The sequence below is a fragment of the Pimephales promelas genome, chromosome 25 (assembly GCF_988280905.1).
Source record: "Pimephales promelas chromosome 25, fPimPro1.hap1.1, whole genome shotgun sequence".
NCBI classification, from domain to species: domain Eukaryota; kingdom Metazoa; phylum Chordata; class Actinopteri; order Cypriniformes; family Leuciscidae; genus Pimephales; species Pimephales promelas.
Window position 1 is genome coordinate 24,340,434 of NC_142793.1, and position 22,057 is coordinate 24,362,490.

General features: G+C 36.0%; 1 protein-coding gene across 2 annotated transcripts in view; it reads right to left on the reverse strand.

The window, feature by feature from the left end:
* itga11b (integrin, alpha 11b) overlaps positions 1 to 22,057 on the reverse strand; it is a 45,108-nt gene that overhangs the window by 15,422 nt on the left and 7,629 nt on the right. The window contains exons 3-15 of one of the 2 annotated variants that reach the window (XM_039648169.2): positions 16,619 to 16,728; positions 16,440 to 16,531; positions 15,349 to 15,463; positions 15,137 to 15,264; positions 13,429 to 13,577; positions 11,518 to 11,662; positions 10,508 to 10,670; positions 9,670 to 9,740; positions 6,379 to 6,523; positions 5,211 to 5,359; positions 3,364 to 3,507; positions 990 to 1,193; positions 347 to 477 (exon numbers count right to left, since the gene is read on the reverse strand). In XM_039648169.2, the coding sequence (XP_039504103.2) occupies positions 347 to 477; positions 990 to 1,193; positions 3,364 to 3,507; positions 5,211 to 5,359; positions 6,379 to 6,523; positions 9,670 to 9,740; positions 10,508 to 10,670; positions 11,518 to 11,662; positions 13,429 to 13,577; positions 15,137 to 15,264; positions 15,349 to 15,463; positions 16,440 to 16,531; positions 16,619 to 16,728 (1,746 nt within the window). The remainder of the gene's footprint in view (positions 1 to 346; positions 478 to 989; positions 1,194 to 3,363; positions 3,508 to 5,210; positions 5,360 to 6,378; positions 6,524 to 9,669; positions 9,741 to 10,507; positions 10,671 to 11,517; positions 11,663 to 13,428; positions 13,578 to 15,136; positions 15,265 to 15,348; positions 15,464 to 16,439; positions 16,532 to 16,618; positions 16,729 to 22,057) is intronic. The other variant, XM_089127840.1, reaches the window with a different exon arrangement.

The following is a 22,057-nucleotide window of genomic DNA, read 5'->3' on the forward strand; positions in this document are numbered from 1 at the left end:
TTTGTAAAAAATATTTTAATAACACGGTTTTGGCGGTTGTAGAGTTATAATGATGGTGTTCAAATACATAACATTAGACTAACGTTAGCCAGCTTATAGTATCTTGATTCAGTATGCTAGTATTTATTTGAGATATTGTTTTTTTTATCAATTGAGCAGCAGAAAAAATATTCTTTATATTAGTCGTCCAATTAGTCATTAGATTAGTCGACTAATCGATAACATAATCGCCCAACTAATTGTTTAGAAAATAATCGTTTACCCCAGCCCTAGGAGTAACGCAATACTGTAATGCATTACTTTTCAAAGTAACTTTCCTCAACACTGATGAATAGTGCCAACTCACCAAAGCAGAACTGCAGCCCCTAAGGAGCCCACAGACAGATCTATGAGCCCATCTCCATTTACATCCATCATCCCATGAACACTGCGGCCGAAATAACGGAGACCTGGAGAGACGTCACCACCGGCTATTCTCTGAGATCGAGGGCGAGAAACATTCATATTGAGGAAATAACACCGAATATTTTGCTAATGTTACCATTCATTTATTAAAACATTATTTCTGAACGTTCAAAACGGCTAGTTTGTTTAAAAGTTGTTACTTAGTTACGCAAATGTTATATTAAGGAAACATTCCATTTTATAATTCTATGAACATAATGGGAATGTTACTTTCAAATGTTCTCTGAACATTCCAAATACCAGATAACTTTGAACGAACATTCCATTAACGTAAATTGTTCAGAACCTTGCCAGAACGTTCTGAGAACTCTACTTTACTTTATTATTATCCACGTTGTGGGAAAATATCTCTGGCACCACAGTACATATACATCAGCACATAAATACACATAAGATATAAACATTCCCTGTTAGCTGAAAGTGCAAAAGGTCGTACCTGTTCTTATGTTTTTGTATTTTGGCATTACCGGAATTGCGTTTAATAAAGTAAAATCAGTGACTCTCAGATGAGTCTAGACTCTTACCTGTTTGTATTTGGGTTGGATGCTTTTTTGTCGGCCATAGAAGAGATAGATAGCTCCTTTGTGGTTGTCTTCCAGTGGCGCTCCCACAACCAGTTCACTGAAGCCGTCACCATTCAAGTCCGGAAGGGCGGACATAGCCGCACCAAAACGAGAATCATGGGCCTGTTCTGATGGTCCAAGAGTCCCATCCGCTATAAAAGAGCCCTGTAGAATAAAGAGAGAGAGAGAGAGAGAGAGAGAGAGAGAGAGAGAGACTTTTTTGACTTTTAGGGTCTCTTTTATTTTACAAAATTATAATCCTTCATATATAAAATTAAAATACACTCTAAAAGTTTTTCCCTTTAAAACCAGAAGGGAACGACCATGTACCATAGACATAATCAACAATACACCATAGGAAGAAGACAACAACTATTTTTTCACCTTAGATATTAACTTGCAGATTACCATCAATGTCTACTTCACACACACAATGATTAATTCCCCATTTGCATTTAAACATCTCAAGATTGTTAACTAGCTTATAATAAGCATACTCTATTTTAATACGTGTTTTTATCAATCCCTTCACAATTGATAAAACATCAGTTGACCCTGTGTCATTTAATTTTGCTTTACGGGACAACCATATTGCCATTTTTACCTGTCCAAATAAGAAGTTTATTAAAACTTGTACGTCTTTATTGCTTCTACTGTATCTCGGCCCATAAACAAAGACCATTGGGGTAAAAACCATGCCCAACGTTTGGCACCACCTCTCTAATTCAGCAAAAAGCCTCTGCAATCTCCCACAATTAAAAAACAAATGGAAAATTGTTTCTTGCTCTCCACAAAAGGGGCAACCCTCCCCTACCTCTGGATCAAGGTGTGCTCTGTGTCTGTTTGTGGCTATTATCCCATGCACAGTCCTCCACTGAAGATCTCCAGTCCTCTTCTCAGTAGGAGGCTTGTGCAGGGACCTCCAGCTACCTTTAGGGGAAGCGTCTGCTCCAAACACCTCCTGCCATTTAGACTCCTTTACATTGTCCAACGTTTGAAGGTATAAAACTTTCACACACAGTACATAAAGAGCTTTTTTCCCAACATTACGTAAAAGTCCAAGTTGGGGTGTAGAGAGAGAGAGAGAGAGAGAGGAGTTGTGTTCAGAATGAAATACTATAGAATGAATGACCTCATAATGTTGTCATCTCACTAGTTTGGTTAGTTGGTATTTTTTATTAAATAATCTTCCGGTTCCATCATCAAGATGTATAGGCTACTAACTATAGTTAGTTTAAGCTTTAGTTTTAGACCCTGTCTTCCAATACTTCGGAAATATAGCCTACAACATTCATGCATTTAATTCAAAACACACAAAAATATCATACATAATAATATAATAAAATGACATCACATTATTCAGCGTAATCGCTCTGACCGATTGAATCAATTCAGTAAAGGATTCGTTCGTTCGTTCATTGATTAAAACACACTAAATCAGTAATTCCTGATTACCCGAAGAACTCATTAAAGAACCAGCTCATACGAGCCATTTGTGAAACAGACTAGGGCCGTACACTGGTGGTTACTGTTACGCTAAATATTTATGAACCACTAAAATAAGTGAGAATGACTCTTAAGAGTCATTTGTTGGCGAATCGGACTACGCCTTGTTGCATTGAACTGAAGGAACATGTCATGTTATTTTCTAATGAATCGTATTACAGTAGCGCAGTAGCTCTCTTTCTCTAGTAGTGAAAAACTATGTTTGTTTTTATGTGCAACTCGTGAGAATAACTCAATACATGGTCTTTTTACCTCATCATATTCAATTCAGTCTACAAGCTAACCAGGTAACAAAAACAGTAATTATGTATTAAACAATTATGTGGCGCTATAGATTTACCGTGGTGTGCTTTAACAAACAATGTTGATTCTAAACCACCTTTGACAGATTGAATCAGTGGAAGATTTATGCACTGACCGATTTGAACGAACCCGTAGTTTGTTTGTGAATCTGCTGAATGACTCATTAAAAGAACCGGTTCATAAGAGTCATTCGTTTGTAACAGACCCTCGGTGTAAATCTTGATTCACGGGAACCAGACTGGTTTAATATTCTAATTTTGCGCATTTCTTTGTTTTTACGTGCAGCTCGGGAGGCCAACTCATTATACGATTTTTTAAACATCAAATTCGAGCCAACCTGAACTCACCAATCAGGTAACAAAAAATATATTCTGTATTTTGCTGTGGCGCTGCAGATGTACCGTGAGGTGTGTAAACAAGCAGTGTAAGCCTATAGGCCACTGTTAACGGTACTTATGTTTAACAGACTTTCCGAGACCCAGTATACTTTGAGATAACGTTATGGTGTTGTGTTTATGTTAATCACCTGTGAGTTGATGGTGTAGATGTAAATTCGGCCTTTCTCCCACCCTCTGTAGAAGTACATGGGAGCTCCAACAAGTAAAAGGTCTGTCAATCCATCGTCATCCAGATCAATCGGTGCCAACTCACTTCCATAATACGACCCGATCTACAATTCACCAAAAACACACTCATGTCAGCATTTGATATCCAAATACATTAGGCCATATGCAACTCTTCTAAATGGTTGCAACTTTCTTAACTAAAGAGTCCCTCAAGTCAATATCTTTCATCTGTAATTTTGTTTTTTACTCCCGTTTTATCATTCACTTGGTGAGAATCACTTAGTCACAAGATTTATGATCTGAGGAACCACAAAATCGTGTGGTGTGATGGGAAAAGCAATGCATTTAGAAACAAATAATTACAAAATTGATTGAATTGCGTGCCAAAACATTTCAGTTTCATCTTCAAAGTTTGTTTGTTGAAAAGGCACTTCGTCGACTTGCTCCAATCAAAGTGATTTGAATGCTCACATTGTAATGATGCTTACATTTCTTTATAAAGTAACATTTTAATTAAAGTTAACATTTCACACCAACCAGATAAATATTTAGTCGTATTTCAACAGCCACACAGTATATTTTTTTTCTACATCAGTGTATGGCAGATTCTTCCAAATTTGCAAGAAAAGTTCCTGTCGGCTTTACAAATGGCAGAAAAACCAGACACACACTTTATCACATTCCCATCTAAGTGCTTCCCTAAGGGCTCACACACACACACACACACACACGGTCTGGTGCATAACAGGTTGATAGCTAAGCTAACTGAATGTTGTGGTCGGCGACCGGCAGCGTTTGAAACAGCGTTTATTGTATGCATCACTGCATGCCATTCGTACACAAACAAACACACACACACACACACACACGTGCAGATGAGGTTCACATGGGCCATAGAGACGCCTGCCCATCTGGAGCGGGTGACTGAGTCTAGACCTTCACATGCCGTCTCCTGTCCACACACATGGTCCGCATTAATCTACTGATGTGCTTCTCTAATCAAACACGCCACCGTTTCAGAGAGAGAAGGTATGATGGAAAAAAAATGCAGACAGATGGATTAAGGAAGGAGTTTAGAGAGACGTTCACTATTTAGGCCAAGTGTACGCTACTTCTGCATGCACTATTTCATGCAAATTAGTCCTATTATAGATTATTGACAACACAGCACTATTTGTGCAATTGACGACACAATTTCCATCTATGGAAAGCAGATGTTAAATTTCTGTAAAGTTTTGTTTAAAAGAGGCGATTGTGTACGTTTTGTGCTGATAATGGCAGTAGTTTATCAAATGATGGAGAAGAACTTTATAAATGGGCTGTTTTTGCTCTGATTTTTGCACTCTCTTGCAGTTGAAACTTCATTGGTTGGATTGTACAAATACGATATAGAATATAACAATTCAGTTTACAGCATGTTAAAGGGCAAAATGCTCAATCCACATTCTTTTTTCTTGATTTTGTACAAGTAGAGTTAAAAATCTTGCGATAGCGAGGCATTGCTATTTATTTGTTGAAAAGGTGCCAAGTGTTTTGAATGCTTCTGACATTGTAATTACGACTTCCCAACAATCCCTAAAATACGATCCTTCTAGGAGGACTTTAATGGACCTTTTCATATGTCGTTGCTCATTATTGCGGTTTCATTAGTCAGGACAGTGGGCACACCTGATCTAGGCTGCTCGGCTATATTAAAAAAACAAACATTTTTAGCAAAAACTATTTTCAAAAGTAATGATTTTTAGTAGGCATTATTGTTGAGCTCTGTCATGCGTTCTTTAAAAAATAAAAGTGTGATCATCTTTACCTGTTGACCGTAGAGAGAATGCAGTATGGTGAGGTTTCCACTGTTGGTCAGGGTGAAGATCACCACCTTTCCCGTGTGGTTGAATCGAGGGGCTCCAGCGACGTACAGCTGACCGTACTGAGCCGACACCACCGAGGACACCATGTACCCTTGAAACAATTAGCATTTATTATCTGTCAATTTACTTTTTTTGTGGAAAATACAGCATGTATTTCTATGTTGGTATTTGCTGATGTAGTTCGCTGGTCAAGCTAGTTGATCTACACTGTAAAAAATATTTTCAAGATTTGTTATCACAACATATTTTCTTTTGTCAAATCAACTTTATAATAATTGATTTAGTTGAGATAACTTATTATTTTGAGTTTCTGATGGTTAAATTAATATACTTCATTGTATTTACTCACTTTTTCCACTTCAATCAACTAAAAATTTTAACTTTTACTTTTTTAAGTTAAGCCAACAATATTTTTTTAAAGTGTAGTAAATCACAACATTTTTTCTTTTGTCAAATCAACTTAAATAATTTATTTAGTTCAGATAACATATAATTTTGAGTTTCTGATGGTTAAATTAATCTCCTTCATTGTATTAACTCACTTTTTCCAGTTCAATCAACTTAAAATTTAAACTTTTACTTTTTTAAGTTAAACCAACAATATTTTTTACAGTGTAGTAATCACAACATTTTTTTCTTTTGTCAAATCAACTTAAATAATTTATTTAGTTCAGATAACATATAATTTTGAGTTCCTGATGGTTAAATGAATCTCCTTCATTGTATTAACTCACTTTTTCCAGTTCAATCAACTTAAAATTTTAAGGCAACCAGGTGACTTACTTTTTTAAGTTAAACCATCAATATTTTTTTTACAGTGTATTAAAATTAGTTCATACTACACAAGTAAGACCTTTTATAACTTTCTTTCGTCTATTTAAACTTGACTGGTAATTTTTTTTTTTTTGCAAAAATGAATGCCATTGATAGCAGTGCAAACCCATCTTGATTTAATGGGTTTCAATATGTGGATAAGCTGGTAAAGAACAGAGTGAACATTCTTGACCAGTTCTTTTGTGTTCCACAGAAGAAATAAAGTCATAAGGGTTTTTGAACGCCTCAATTAGTTCCACCATGAAATGAGTTCCTCATTGGGCTTAGTTTTCTTACCCAGATATGCTGCGTGGTTCTTCAGTTCCTCTGGGAACTCTTTCGTGTAAGAAGACTTTGGTGGGATGACTTTACCGTGACGGGTCTCCTTCAGAACAGCTCCGTTCCAGTCGTATGCGCCAACGGCACCAACCAGAATCCCATCCTTTAAGAGAATGGTTTAAATCTTTTTTTGTTCATATTCAAAAATCCCTTAGTTTTTTAAAGGAATATACACACAATCACAACACAACATACAGACAGTCTTGCATCAGGTCTGGGGTTCATCTACCTGAAGGGAGGATTCAATGCGTATTATAGGATCATGACAAACGGCCTGGCAGGGACTTCAGCGGTATAGGGAATGCAAACCGAGTGTTTGCCAAACCTCTCTGAGAGCTCTTGCACTGTATTAACATCTGGGACTAGCATTTAAACGCATTTCTGACCGATACCACCACTGCACTCAAATACACTTGGTCATGGTCCTATTCCAGCTCTGTTTCTGAGTAACACTGAATAGCAAGTGCTAACTAACTAAATGTGTCAACTCAATGCCACAATACTAGAATGTTGTGGGTGCATTGCAATGCAGTTGCTCAAGAGTTTTCAGTATTATTTTTTAGCAATAAAATTCTCTGGCTTGATCCTGAATGCATGCGAGCGAGTGCAGCAGTCTGAATAGAGAGCTAAAACTCACTGCGTTCACTGCCAAAGTTTCCTCATGCAATGTCGACGTGGACACTTTGACAGCGTTCCATGGCACATTTGCACAATAAACTCTCTCCAATACACTGTGGGTTGTTCCATTTGCTTTTATTAGTGGTGCTTGCAAAGGCAAACCCCTGAACAAACCCTAATCCTGAGTATTAAACTTCACAGCGTCTAACTCATCATGCACGATATGAATGATCCCTCAAATCTGAGTTACTGAGTCTGGGTTGATGAATAATACACTAGCAACTGCCAGGCAACCTAACATTTATTTATTTATTTTATTTAAAAGGGACAATGCATATTGATAGACATCTTAGCTTTTCAGCAATGTAAATATGCCAGAATTAGGCTACTTTCCATCTGCAGTCCCCCGTCAGGTCATCACAAACAACACATAACAAAGCTCACATTTAAGTTTAAATAAGATGCTACACAGTTTAAAGAACACCTTAGAATTCAGTAACATATTACAAAAGACACCACTGTTTTCAGGCAAATTACACATTTACAATAAAGTGCTATTTTATGTACTTCAAATACATTGCAATTATGCTAAGATACTAGAATTACAATAAGTGCTGGATCTGGTTTGATATACATACAAATGCTTACACAATACTACAGTGGTCTTTATCCATATACCTCAATTTGAAAGAAGATTATTTAATGGTCACAATTTTAATGCGTTTTGAGCCATTGTTTAAGTTGATTCTTAAAGCTAGGATAAGTCGGACAATGCCATTTGTTATCACAACATATTTTCTTTTGTCGAATCAACTTTATAATAATTTATTTAGTTGAGATAACGTATTATTTTGAGTTTCTGATGGTTAAATTAATCTCCTTCATTGTATTAACTCACTTTTTCCACTTCAATCAACTTAAAATTTTAACTTTTACTTTTTTAAGTTAAACCAACAATATTTTTTTACAGTGTAGTAAATCACAACATTTTTCCTTTTGTCAAATCAACTTAAATAATTTATTTAGTTGAGATAACATATAATTTTGAGTTTCTGATGGTTAAATGAATCTCCTTCATTGTATTAACTCACTTTTTCCACTTCAATCAACTTAAAATTTTAACTTTTACTTTTTTAAGTTAAACCAACAATATTTTTTTACAGTGTAGTAAATCACAACATTTTTCCTTTTGTCAAATCAACTTAAATAATTTATTTGGTTCAGATAACATATAATTTTGAGTTTCTGATGGTTAAATTAATCTCCTTCATTGTATTAACTCACTTTTTCCAGTTCAATCAACTTAAAATTTAAAGGCAACCAGGTTACTTACTTTTTTAAGTTAAAACATCAATATTTTTTTACAGAACAATGCCTAGGTATAATGTTGTGATCTCATCAAGTCAGAAATAACGCAAGTATGATTTTCTGAAAAATAATGGCATTGGTTTCAATCGTTAAAAGTAGTTAGATAACATTTTACCATTTAATACGTAATGTTATTTTGGCAGTGGGATTTATAGCGCTCTTTCTTGGTCCTTTAATACTTTGCAGGAGCATAAAGATGATAATTAATGTTCTGTCATGACAACTCTCTGAGTGTTTGGCATGGTAACTGATGTTGATATATTTGGTCTTGGAGGAATAGATCTGTACCCTGCTGTTTGTTATTCTATTCCATTTCACCAACATAGGCAGAAGACAGCAGTGTAAAGTTAAAACACAAGGTTTTGTAACCAAGTTATTATTATTTTTTTATTTAGCTCTTTACAAAACAAAAGCAGTGAAAACTAGCATACCATGTCCGTGTCAGCGGCCCAAGCTAATAAACTGACTTCCAAACATTTTATTTCCATCTGATTAGGTTTTATTTACTGCAGGCTTGATGGACACTGAAGTCTTTTCCTTATAAAACGAAACAAAGTCATTCCTTTTAAAAACATTTACAGCCACGAGCAAAAAAAGACAAAAGTCTTTCTTTACAAATAAAGTCACATGCACAAGCATGCACGTGTGTGAGCGTGTTTGTGTGAGGGTTCCTCACTCAAGGAGCGTAATTCAGCAAAACCATATGTGTTCTCTGGACCTCGTTCCCTCAAGAATGAAAAAAACTTTCCGAGACGTTATCTCCCGTCTCGAATTGCCACTGTCAAGAGCAGCGCCTTGGATCCAACAGTGAAAGTTATGATTTTTTTCTTTTCTTCTTGTCCTTCACCTAACACAAAAGAGGCCCTCTCCTCCGTCCTTCTCTCAGAAGACTGTTTTCATGCCGCTCACTTTCAAGAAGTCTGTTTTTATGCCGCTCACAGCATGTGGAACAGCTTCAAACGTAAACAAACCTTATTTTAATTGAAAGAGTGGCATTTCATGCTTCTGTCGGGCCCTAAAAGGACGCATCTCAGGTTTGTTTCCCCGTGGGCACAGAGCCGTAAACAAATAATTCTTTCAATGACTCTTTATTTTGATATTTTGTGTAGTTTCTGCTCCAGGCTAATGGAAGAGCTTCAAACTCAATCACAGAGTGCAAAATAACAGCATTTCGTGCTTAATATAATTCTCCAATCTCCACACATTAGTGCTGTTGTCAATATTTATATTTCTTCTGCTTGAAATGGATAGAGATGCACTCACCTCCACGATATGTGTGGAGAATCCAGCTTGAGACATCTGCAAACCAAAGGCTGTACCATTCTGGTTGGTGCCTGCAGAAAAGTCAAAAATTGAGTGTATTACTGTGCAAAATTCACTGTGACGATGCTAATGTGTTGTGTGTGGTTGGCAGACTGTAGCTGTGGAGTTAATAAGGTTTTCTGAGGCCTTGTTTACACCATTGGAAGACGCTAAATACATGTAAAAACATTTTGAGCTTGTCCACTTTTGACCACTTCCAGAGGTCGTTGATAATGCATTTGACCAAATTGCTTTCGTAGTGTAAACGCTCATGTGATCGAATGTGTTCAAACAGCCACAAGAAGACCGTCTTCTGACCAAACCCATAAACATTATGGGAAGCGCGCTAGCCAGACGAGATTTTGGACCCAAGTTTGGTTTGAAGATGAAAATGTACCAAGCACAATGTTCTCTCACCATTCCTGATTTCTAATACACACACACACACACACACAGCGTTTGGCTGGTCTCGCTGCTCTCTGTATGTTTTCCCGTCGTCTCTGGTCATGTTCATTTGTAAATTGTGTGTATTTCCCTCCCCTTGAAGAAATCAGGACTGAAGTGTTTAAAAGTGGACGGATTGAAAAGTCAGGTGTAACAGGAATGCGTCAACCTCGTCTACTTGTGATTTGATCAATCAAAACGCATTTTAAACCAGGTGTAAACAGGGCCTGAGTGGTTTCTACAGTCTGTTGCTAATGCTATGCGTTCTAGTGGTTTTCTGTGGCATTCTGGTGTCTAAATACATGGGATTGTGCTTATGTTAAACATTTATTCACTTATTTCACAGAGTTTATACCCTCCAAGCTGAAGATCTTCTCTCCCAGAGCATCAACGATATCCTTCAGGGCCGACTCGTCAGTGACGCTGAAGAAGTGCTCCTCGGGATCAGTGGCAATGAACTTGATTTCCCTCAGAAAAGCTTCAGGATTGATTCCTCGCCGATTATAGTAGCCAAGAACCTGGAACGGCATTGGAATATCAGTTGAACTTTAGGTTTAGGCTTTAGGTTACAGTTTAGGCTTTAGTTTACTGTAATTATTATAATAAGTAGCCTACATAGTATGTATCAGGGTTCCTACAGGTTTCTTCAAGTTAAATTCAAGTCTTTTTAAGACCATTTATATAAAAAATGAATACCTATTTCACGTCCCTATCAGCAAAGAAAAACAAAATCCTTCAACTTGTGTTCATTTTCAGGTCAAGCAGGTAAAATAAAAACATTTCAGTAGGCCACAAGAAAGTTTGCCGAACAATGTTAAGTTGTGTTTTAACATTAGCTACACACACGCAGGACATCAGTTCTGATCTGGATCGCTTCCCAGATCGACACTATCTAACATTTTTTATCTAGTTTTTATTCATTGACGAAAATGTCAATAGATTTACATCATAGTTTTTGTCATTCAAAACTAGTTTTTATTTAGTTAGCGTCTCGTTTTCGTCAATGAAAAAATGTCGTTGAAGAAAAGTTTTCATCATTATTATCGTCAATGAAATTAACACTGACATTCAGCACAATTTTTAAGACCCAGACATCAAAATTCAAGACTTTTTAAGGTATTATTTCCAAATTCATAAATTCAATTCTTTTAAGGCTTTTTAAGAGCCCGCAGGAACCCTGTGTATATGGGGAACAGAACAAGACTGTAAAATAAAGTGCTACCGCAATATCAGAATTATATTCACCTGTTCAATCTTTGCACCTGTTTGAAAACTTCTCTAGAGATTGAGTTACACGACTGACGGACCAAAGTAAACCTGAATAACACATCTGGAGGATTTTACTGGAAAGAAGCCGTAACTCACCGCAATACCATACAAGGTGATATTATCCTTCTCACTTTCTTCCACGGCTTTCTGCAGGTCTGGGCTGTCATGCGATTCTCCATCAGTGATGACAATCATGACTTTCTTAGCGTCTGGACGACCTCCTTGTTTGAATGCTTGAGTTCTGTTATAAATACATACACACACAGTGTTAATGAGTGAATCACACTCAAACAAATTATCTTTGGTTGACTTTGATTTAAAATACCACTTTTTTAACCCCTTAAAAAAACTACTATTTTAAATAGCAATAAATTGAACATTTACAGGTCTCCCCATTTACTCATCTTGCTTAAAATGCATAAAATACTACTTTATTTTAACATTTAACATAACAACGAAATGGAAATCCTATTTTCTTTATTTTATGGAGCTACTTGATTGAAACGTTCTTTTAACATGAAATCATTAAGTCACGCCAAAAAGTAACATGAAACTATCTTGTTTGAACTAGAAACCCGATACTAGAGCCAGACCGATATATCAGCAGACCGATATTATCGGCCGATATTAGGCATTTTCGAAAATATCGGTATCTGCAGTTATAATGGCCGATAATATCAGCAGGCCGATATTATCGGCCGATATTAGGCATTTTCTAAAATATCGGTATAGGCAGTTATAATGGCCGATAATATCGGCCGATATCAGGCATTTTCTAAAATATCGGTATCGGCAGTTATAATGGCCGATAATATCAGCAGGCCGATATTATCGGCCGATATTAGGCATTTTCTAAAATATTGGTATCGGCAGTTATAATGGCCGATATTATCGGCCGATATCAGGCATTTTCTAAAATATCGGTATCGGCAGTTATAATGGCCGATAATATCGGCCGATATCAGGCATTTTCTAAAATATCGGTATCGGCAGTTATAATGGCCGATAATATCAGCAGGCCGATATTATCGGCCGATATTAGGCATTTTCTAAAATATTGGTATCGGCAGTTATAATGGCCGATAATATCGGCCGATACCAGGCATTTTCTAAAATATTGGTATCGGCAGTTATAATGGCCGATATTATCGGCCGATATCAGGCATTTTCTAAAATATTGGTATCGGCAGTTATAATGGCCGATATTATCGGCCGATATCAGGCATTTTCTAAAATATCGGTATCGGCAGTTATAATGGCCGATAATATCGGCCGATACCAGGCATTTTCTAAAATATCGGTATCGGCAGTTATAATGGCCGATAAATTAATATTTCAAAAATAAAATAAAAACGGACGAATCATGCTTCAACCATGTCATGAGTGTTGGAGTTGTATAGTTTGTCCACCGGAGGGCACTCTACACCGTCCCTGTTGGGAACACTCGTGTATAACGCGCCACGCATCCTGTAACCTGCTGATCCAGTCATAGAGAACCAGTTATCCGCGAGCGAGATAATCGGTGAAGTGTGTTCATGGTGAGTTGGTCACGAGACATACATTGCTTTAATAACTATTAATAGAACATCAGTTCTCTCCATTAGTTCTCTTAACTCAATATTTTGTTGTGCACTTCTGAAATAAAAAGAATAAAAATAATAATATCGGCCGATATATCGGAATATCGGATTTTAAAATCAACAAATATTTGTATCGGTATCGGCCTTCAAAATCCTTTATCGGTCGGGCTCTACCCAATACAATGACGCTTAGTACTTGAGCTTTGATTATAATTAAATTAATGGGTACAAAGGATGCCATTTATGGATAAATTTCCCAGTTTAACATTATTTCTGTTCGCTGATCCATTATGACGCTTCGCTTTAGTGTGATTTGTGCAATTTCAAATCACCTCGCCTCATTTGATTTGCCTTATTTCCATTGTAAATAATGAAGCACAGAAGTTTTTGGCTGGCAGACAGACAAAACACAAACATGCCAGTGTACCGAGCCGCATTAATCCCGAGAGCCGTGCGCGTCTCCTCTCCACCTCGCTGGTCGATATTCTTAGCCGCTGCTACAACCTCATCAACCGTACGGAAATCATCCAGCCGAAACTCGTTCACTACTCGTGCGCCGTACTGCACCACACCGACCTGGACAACAGGACACAACAGCAGGTAAGAGGCATCATCATCTACATAACACTTGCTTTCACATGACACACTCTTATCAAATTCTGTTGTTCAACTTAAAGGAGTAGTTCACTTTTAAAAACCTTTTGCTGATAATTTACTCACCCCCATGTCATCAAAGATATCCATGTCTTTCTTCAGTCAAAAAGAAATTAAGGTTTTTGATGAAAACATTCCAGCATTTTCTCCATATAATGGACTTCAATGGGGTCCAAACGGTTCAAGGTCCAAAAGACAGTTTCAGTGCAAACAGTTCAAAGGGCTTTAAACGATTCCAGACGATGAATAAGGGTCTTATCAAGCGAAACGATCGCTCATTTAATAAATAAATAACAAAGTTTAAGTTTTATAAGCACAAATGGTCACCTTGCTCTGTTCTGTGATGAGCGTTCGTGACTCTCCTGTTCGAACTCGTTCATCAAAATGAACGAATCGACTCGGGAAAAGATTTGTTCATTTTGATTTAATTTTTTTTAAATGAGCGATCGTTTTTCTTGATAAGACCCTTATTCATCGTTTAAAGCCGTCTGAACAGTTTGCACTGAAACTGTCTTTTGGACCTTGAACTGTTTGGACCCCATTGAAGTCTATTATATGGAGAAAAATCCTGGAATGTCTTCATCAAAAACCTTAATTTCTTTTCGACTGAAGACAGAATGACATGGGCATCTTGGATGACATGGGGGTGAGTAAATTATCAGAAAAAGTTTTTTTTTTAAAGTGAAGTACACCTTTAAGGCTGGAATACACTTCAGTGAACAGATTTCCAGAAAAATTGCGTAGGCTAGTGCATGATTTTTTTTATTGTTGTTTTTTTTTTTTTAATCAGAATATGATTCTATCCGGTGATCAGACGTGAAAAATATTCGTCCAAAATAATGAAATACTTCCATACTACATAGTATGCGAAAAACAGTGCGCCAAAAGAGTAGTATGTCTGAAACTGCATACTCTCTTGAGTAGATACTTATTTTGACTAAGCAATTACCTCACAACCGCTAAAAAGTGTTCTATATAGTATGAATGTAATCTGGACGTACTACATTCACCATGTTGTCATTATCATGTGACCTACCAGCGTCAGTTGCTTTTCACACTGTTTTTCGCCTACTATATAGTAGGAAAGTTTGCAATTTCCAATGCAGCCATATTGTTTACAGTACATTTGTCATGTCTATCCTAGCAGCAATTTTTCTTGAGTTTGTTACGTTCAAAATGACTTGAAAATGTCGTGTGTTTTAATATTTGTTCAGATTTGAAGATTTGTGTAGTGTAGTCCAGCCTTTAGTAATTATAATGCATGAAACAGAACTTTTGCTATAAAAAATATCTAATGCATAATCATTAATCTATTAAAATGTGTATTTTTTTTAAATCATCAGATTTGTTTGCACTATTTTAACTGAAGTTCAGAGCCTCACGTGTGCAATGGTAAGTGCTGTTTTTGTATAACCCAAAGCATTCATAAATCAAAGTCAGAACAGTCCAAACTGATTTTCCAGGTGATGAATCAGACGCACCTGGATCTGTCCTGGAGCGATGTAAAACTTCTGTAGCACATTAATCAGGAAATCTTGAACCTCATACCAGGGGTAGATGGAGTTGGATCCATCTAACACAATCACTATATCCATGTAGGTCTCGCATCCTGTGGAGAAACTGATGCAGTCAGAATGCATGTGGTGAAAGCGGATCACTCCAAGAAGCTTCGTCAATGAAGAGTTTGACTCACTTTGAAAGGCCGGAGCGATGCTGTGGGTGAAGTTGAAGCTGCTATCGACTCTCGAACAGATGCCCGTGCTGTAGTAAGAACTTCCACACTCGTACGACCACAGCGGCCCGCATGCCTGAAACACAGTGAAAAATAACTAAATTATTTGGTAACACTTTAAAATAAGGTTTGTTAGTTAACATGAACTGCACGTATACAGCATTTATTAAGCTTTGTTAGTTCATTTCAACATTTACTAATACTTTATTAAAATCTTGTTGACTAACAATGAGAACAGCTGGATTTTTATCATCTAACATTAACAAATACAATAACAAAATGATTGCTCTGGTTAATTCATTTTAGTTAAAGGAGTAGTTCACTTTTAAAAAAAACTTTTGCTGATAATTTACTCACCCCCATGTCATCCAAGATGTCCATGTCTTTCTTTCTTCAGTCGAATATAAATTACATTCCAGGATTTTCTCCATATAATGGACTTCAATGGGAACCAAACGGTTCAAGGTCCAAATGAGAGTTTCAGTGCAGCTTTAAAGGGCTTTAAACAACACCAGACGATGAATAAGGGTCTTATCTAGCGAAACGATCGCTCATTTCAAAAATAAATCAAAATTTGGACCCCATTGAATTTGGACCCCATTGAAGTCCATTATATGGAGAAAAATCCTGGAATGTTTTCATCAAAGACTTTAATTTCTTTTCAACTGAAGAAAGAAAGACATGGACATTTTGGATGACATGGGGGTGAGTAAATTATCAGCAAAACTTTTTTTAAAAGTGAACTACTCCTTTAACTTATGAACCTTATTGTAACGTGTACAGATTTTGTACATATTGGCACTCCATTTTGTATCTTTGTTAGTGCTCTGGAGACCGTCAAAGGTTTCTATTTACAGCATGCTTGCAGCGTTGAGCAATGTAGGCAATCATCGAATTTTGACTCCCTGCCAAATTATTTGATTATTAAATTATTATTTTTAAAGGGGAAGTGCATCTCTCCTTAGCTTTAACCATCCGCCTATGAGTAGGATCATTGAAAAGTATATAGTAAAATAGTTAGTAGTTTGCATTAAAGTGAACATCTATATTACCACAAAGCTGTTATCCTTAGGGTTGGAGGTGAGAGTCATTCCCAACCTCATTTTCTCTTTGCGTTCGGACACGTTGTTTAGAGATATCTTACCTTGAAAAGTCAGGAGAAAAAATATCACAAAAAATGTTTTGTTGCAATCTGCCTTAATATTGCGGTGTCCGAAGGGGGATGTGATACCTAGATGCAGTCGTGTGCAGTTTGTGGCTCGTTTGCCGTCCAGTGGACATCTGTAGACGTCACCTGTCTGATGGTCACCGTTTTTCTCAAAGGGAGCTCCTACTAAGAGCCTGAAATACAAGAAAATAGTTTCTAAACCCTCTGGTGCTCTTCGTGTCGGTCAAAAATGACAGAATTTAATTATCTTTCTTCAATGAAATGAATTTACTTTATTTTAGTTCAGTAAGTTTTTTTTAAATTTATCGCTCTTAAATTATATTTACACTATTTATAATATTTTTTTTCAGCATAGACTTTTTAAAAATTTAATTTCCATATTAAACACTCAATTAGCAAAAAAAGAGCAACTAGGTCCAAAAAATCAACAAAAACAAACAAACAAACAAACAAGGAACTCCCGCACATTATAAGTACTTGCAAATGAGTACCAATTTTATTAACGTTTTGGTCTGACAACCTATTCATCAGGCATTTGCATCAGGTCGTGACTCGTGAGATCGAAACGTTGCTAATACAATGCATAAAAATACTATTTTCAATTTTTATATGAAATGTAGATTTTCAAAAACATGTTTAACTCTAAATCTGCAAGAGCCATAAATCTAAACAAGTTGTCAAATTTGAGCTTCATATCTCAATAAATGAGCTTTCACTTTACCGAATGCTTAGATAAAATTCGCCATCCCATTCAATGTGCCGCAAACGCAAACGACCGAAGATCACCAGAGGGTATATGCTTTATTTGATCATGTTTAATTGTTTGATGTATTCTGTAGTCATGCTTAATCAAAATGCATTCAATTATAAAACTAAGCCTTTTGGCAACCACCTTTAAAACCACCAAAAATACAATATCAACCTTAGCAATGCTCTAGCATCATTTTGCACTCCAGCAAAAGTAACGGTAGCAGATCAGTCCAACAGTCATTTTATGAGAAACGCAAGCAGGATCACAAGTTCAACATTCCAGCAGCGTTCCAGTCGAAGTCATTCACTCCCTGATGGGAAGAAAACGCTACATGAGCCCAGCAGCAAAGAATGGCTAAGCAGATTTTTCCAGCTTCTGAGGTACGTTTGAGACCGAGCCAATTCCAGAAACCAACAGCAAAACTCAGTGATGCTATTCACGTTGAGATCAAGACGTTTAGAAGTACGACGACAAAACCGCATACCACAGTTTGGCCTGTGAGATCCATCCATGTTAATGTTTACATTCCTCTACTGCCACTACGACCTACGATCACAAAAACACTGCTGTCAGTCAATCCGCAGTCTTGACTCTTGTCATACAGTATTGTCAATATAAACCCCCATCCACAACATAAACTAGTCTGAGGTGGTTTGTTGGTTTTAACTGGCCACCAGGGTGGCTTACACTAATCGATTTCATAGAGATTTTTGGCAGTCAAGACTCGCTGAAAACCAACTACAATGTAAAAAAATAAACTGTAATTTTTACAGTGAAAAACCGGCAGCTGTGGTTGCCAGAACTTTACAGTCAAAATGCAGTAGCAACGCTATTGGTTTAACGGACTTAATTTACAGTAATAAACCACATTTTAATATCTGATATGTTAATTTACCGACCTATTGAAGTATTAACATCTGTTTTGTACCATTGCAATACACTGACAACCACCAATCACAGCAGTGATGAGTCACATGATCAATCAAAGCTCAAAACAAGCAGCTTTTCCACAAGAAAATTAATACTAATTTATAGAAGCTGTACAGTGTCATTCAAACTAACATTAAACACCATCATGGTAACACATGAAAATAAAAAAAAAATGCAATAAACATTCATTTAATAACATTATGCAACATAAAACCCTAATGTCCATAACTGATTAGACAAGAACTAAGAAAACTAAGAAGAAACATAGTTATTTCAAGTGTCACGCAGGGAATTGTGGCAATGCCAATTTACAGTTTTTCACTGTAAATTATACAAGTTGTTCTTTTTCACTTTCGAAAAACTGTACATTTAACAGTATTTTACAGTAAAATTACTTTAAATACCATAAGATCTATCTACAGTTATTTACCGTATATATATATATATATATATATATATATATATAGTAAGAATACTTTGTTTACCAATTTTCACTGTAACATTTTTACTGTTAAAATCACAATCATTTTTTACAGTATTTTGAAGACTATATGTTGCGCTTTTTTGCATAGTTTGGCTGGTCCTATGACTTAAAGTCAGCTGCGACTTATATATCAAGATTAATTCATAGTGACTGACACGAACCAAGAGAAAAGATTACCGTCTACAGCCACGAGAGGGCGCTCTACTCTGCTCATGTAGCCGACCCCTGAAAACATTACCTGAAAAACTGTTAACTGAAACATTAACTTAAAGACTGAACACAAACAAAATGCCCCCCAAAAGAAAATCCTATTCTGCAGATTACAAACTGCAGGTCTTTAAATATGCAGTCGTAAACGGTAATCGAGCAGCAGAAAAAAAGTGTGGAGTGAGTAGAGGCAAATAAATGCGACTTATAGTCCAGTGCGACTTATATATGTTTTTTTTTTGTTTTTTTTTGATGCATGAATTTTTATTTTATTTTTCATGATGCATTTTTTGACTGATGCGATTTATACTCCGGAGCGACTTAGTCCGGAAAATACAGTAAACCTATAACTAAGAGTGGATTAAACCATTCTTTTCAGAAGGTAATTATTTTACGGCATGCCATGGTAAATAAGTATGGTAATATTTCAGTATTATGCTACAAAGTGAGGGTTGTTTGTGTTGTAAGACACATGATGGATTGCATTTGTTTGTTTTTTTGGTATATGCAGCGCTCTCAGTTCCCACAATGCACAGCTCTCTGAACATCAGTCATTATTGGAATGTACCGTTACTCTTTGGCACCCGTAGTGAAGGTTTAGTCTATCCTGAGGCAAAGTTATTTGAAGAACGTCTGGTCTTTTTTTTCCAGGCCATCCGATGCTAATTCAACATGCCAGGGTTTGCTGAATAAATTGGAGATCTGAAAACATGATGGTTCATCTTTCTCAGCCTAAACAATATGAGTATTCAAACAAACACTTAAATAAATACTTTTGTCATTATATGTCAAACTAATTTCTCTGTGACTCCATATAGTTTGAGCTATTTTCTATTTGGATATATGATGCCATAGGTTGGCGGTTTGTTTGGGTTTGCCATCATATTTCATCCTATAATCATGTTTTTGGTTAGCAGCAAAGCATATGATTGCATTATGGCGGTGAAACAGTGAAAACGCTTCTAATCACTTTGATTAGCTTTCATAGCATGCATTCATTTTAAGATTGCACAAAATAAATTGTCATTTCAAGATCTAAAGCATACATGCAGAATATAAAACGTAGTGGTTAAACATTGGGACGGGCAGCTGGAGCTCGTTCAAACCCCATCAAGGTTGATTGAAAAACTACAACAATTCCCTAATCAGTTGTGATTGAAACATCATACTCTACTTTAAAGTACGTCATTCTCGTTTTATCCAAACCCAAACACGCGTCCTTCCTATGCAAACAAGGCTTATTAAAGAATGCACCTTGTTCACAAACGTTTGGCCTGTTTGCATTTAGATTTATGCATTTTATCCAATGCATTTCAAGTTCATGCATATATAAAAAAAATTGTATTTGCACCACCTGCTAATTTGCCGTGCCTGTCTAAAATTTGTTTAGGTGTTTGTCGTCTGAACCGCAAAAACACTGTGAAATCTGTTTTTTTTTTACAAACCCAGTGGTTTGAGATTTAATCTTCGAAATGTATTACACTCTGAACTAGGGATGGGCAACGATTAATCGCATCCAAAATAAAAGTTTGTGTTTACATAATAAATGTTTGTGTAGTGTGTATAATTAATTTGTATATATAAATACCCACACATGCATGTATATATTTAAGAAATATGTGCATGTATATATTTTATATATATTTATTCACAATTAATATTATATATAAATATAAATATTTGATATATTAATAACAAATTTTTCTTAAATATTTAAGAAATATGTGCATGTATATATTTTATATGTATTTATTCACAATTAATATTATATATAAATATAAATATTTGATATATTAATAACACATTTTTCTTAGATATTTAAGAAATATGTGCATGTATATATTATATATATATATTTATTCATAATTAATATTATATATAAACATAAATATTTGATATATTAATAACACATTTTTTTTAATGCATGTGTGGGTATTTATAACAAATTAACAAATTAATTATACACACTACACCCACATATATTATGTAAACACAAACTTTTATTTTGAATGCGATTAATCGCGATTAATCGTTGCCCATCCCTACTCTGAACAGTCTCAAATCAGTATAATTAGTTGCAATATTCCGGACATTGATTGTCTGAACAAATGAATCATATTTTCATTTATATTTTATTTATATATTTTATTAAGCTTGCGTTCCTCCAGGAGCTGTCATAATTGTACTTCACGTCACCTCAGATAAACGCACCTGCTAAAGACATTAGAAACCCGACCGCTCTGAAATATACACAGATGTTGTTCAAAATCTCAACAGCATTGAATTGAGTTCTGCAACAAATTTTAGATGCAGTAAGTATTCAAATTTTAGCAGTTAGATATATATGAAAATATGTATATCCATTAGTGGATGAAGCAAAACTTAATTTAAGTGACATTCTGCAAAAATGTCAAAAACAACATTCCTCTGGTTCCTGCAGGGTAAATCAGATTCCAGAAGGAAAAGCGCGCCACACGTGTTTGTCTTGATGCACAGGAGGAGGCTTGGGAATTACAAGCCACAAAACACATACTTTCCTAGCGCTCGTAGACGGGTCGAGACAAGTGCAAATACTTTCCACTTATTTACCTGTGCACATCAAAGGCCCCCAGATTTCTCAATGCTGGGGGACCACGAGTTATTCATCCGTGATGACGAACCCCAGGATTAAAAACAGGAAGCTGACGTCCGGAGGTTTTAGGGCAGTGGGAGTTTGGTTTATGGTGAATTGTTTTGTGTGTCTGGCCTTTTACGAGTCTGAAACAATGCCCTGTTTTAAAGGCTGTAAACTGTGACCATGTAATGGTTTAGGACTGATTGATTAGTTTTAACAGTCGGCTGGGTTACAGTAAGTAGCATTCTGCATGGATTATGATTTATGATTAACATTGTGGTCTAAAGCTGCACTATTTTCACACATAATTTACAATGTTCAGTCACTATTAGTCAGTCATTCTTTGTTTGGCTTTCTAAAGTGTGAAAACAACGGCTGCCCTGAAATCACATACTCTTGAATAGATGCTTATTGTGAATAAGTAATTTGCGACCACTAAAAAAAGCATGTTCTATATAGCATGAATGTAATCTGGATGAATTTCAGTCTCGGTGACTCTTTCAAAGCATTTATCTG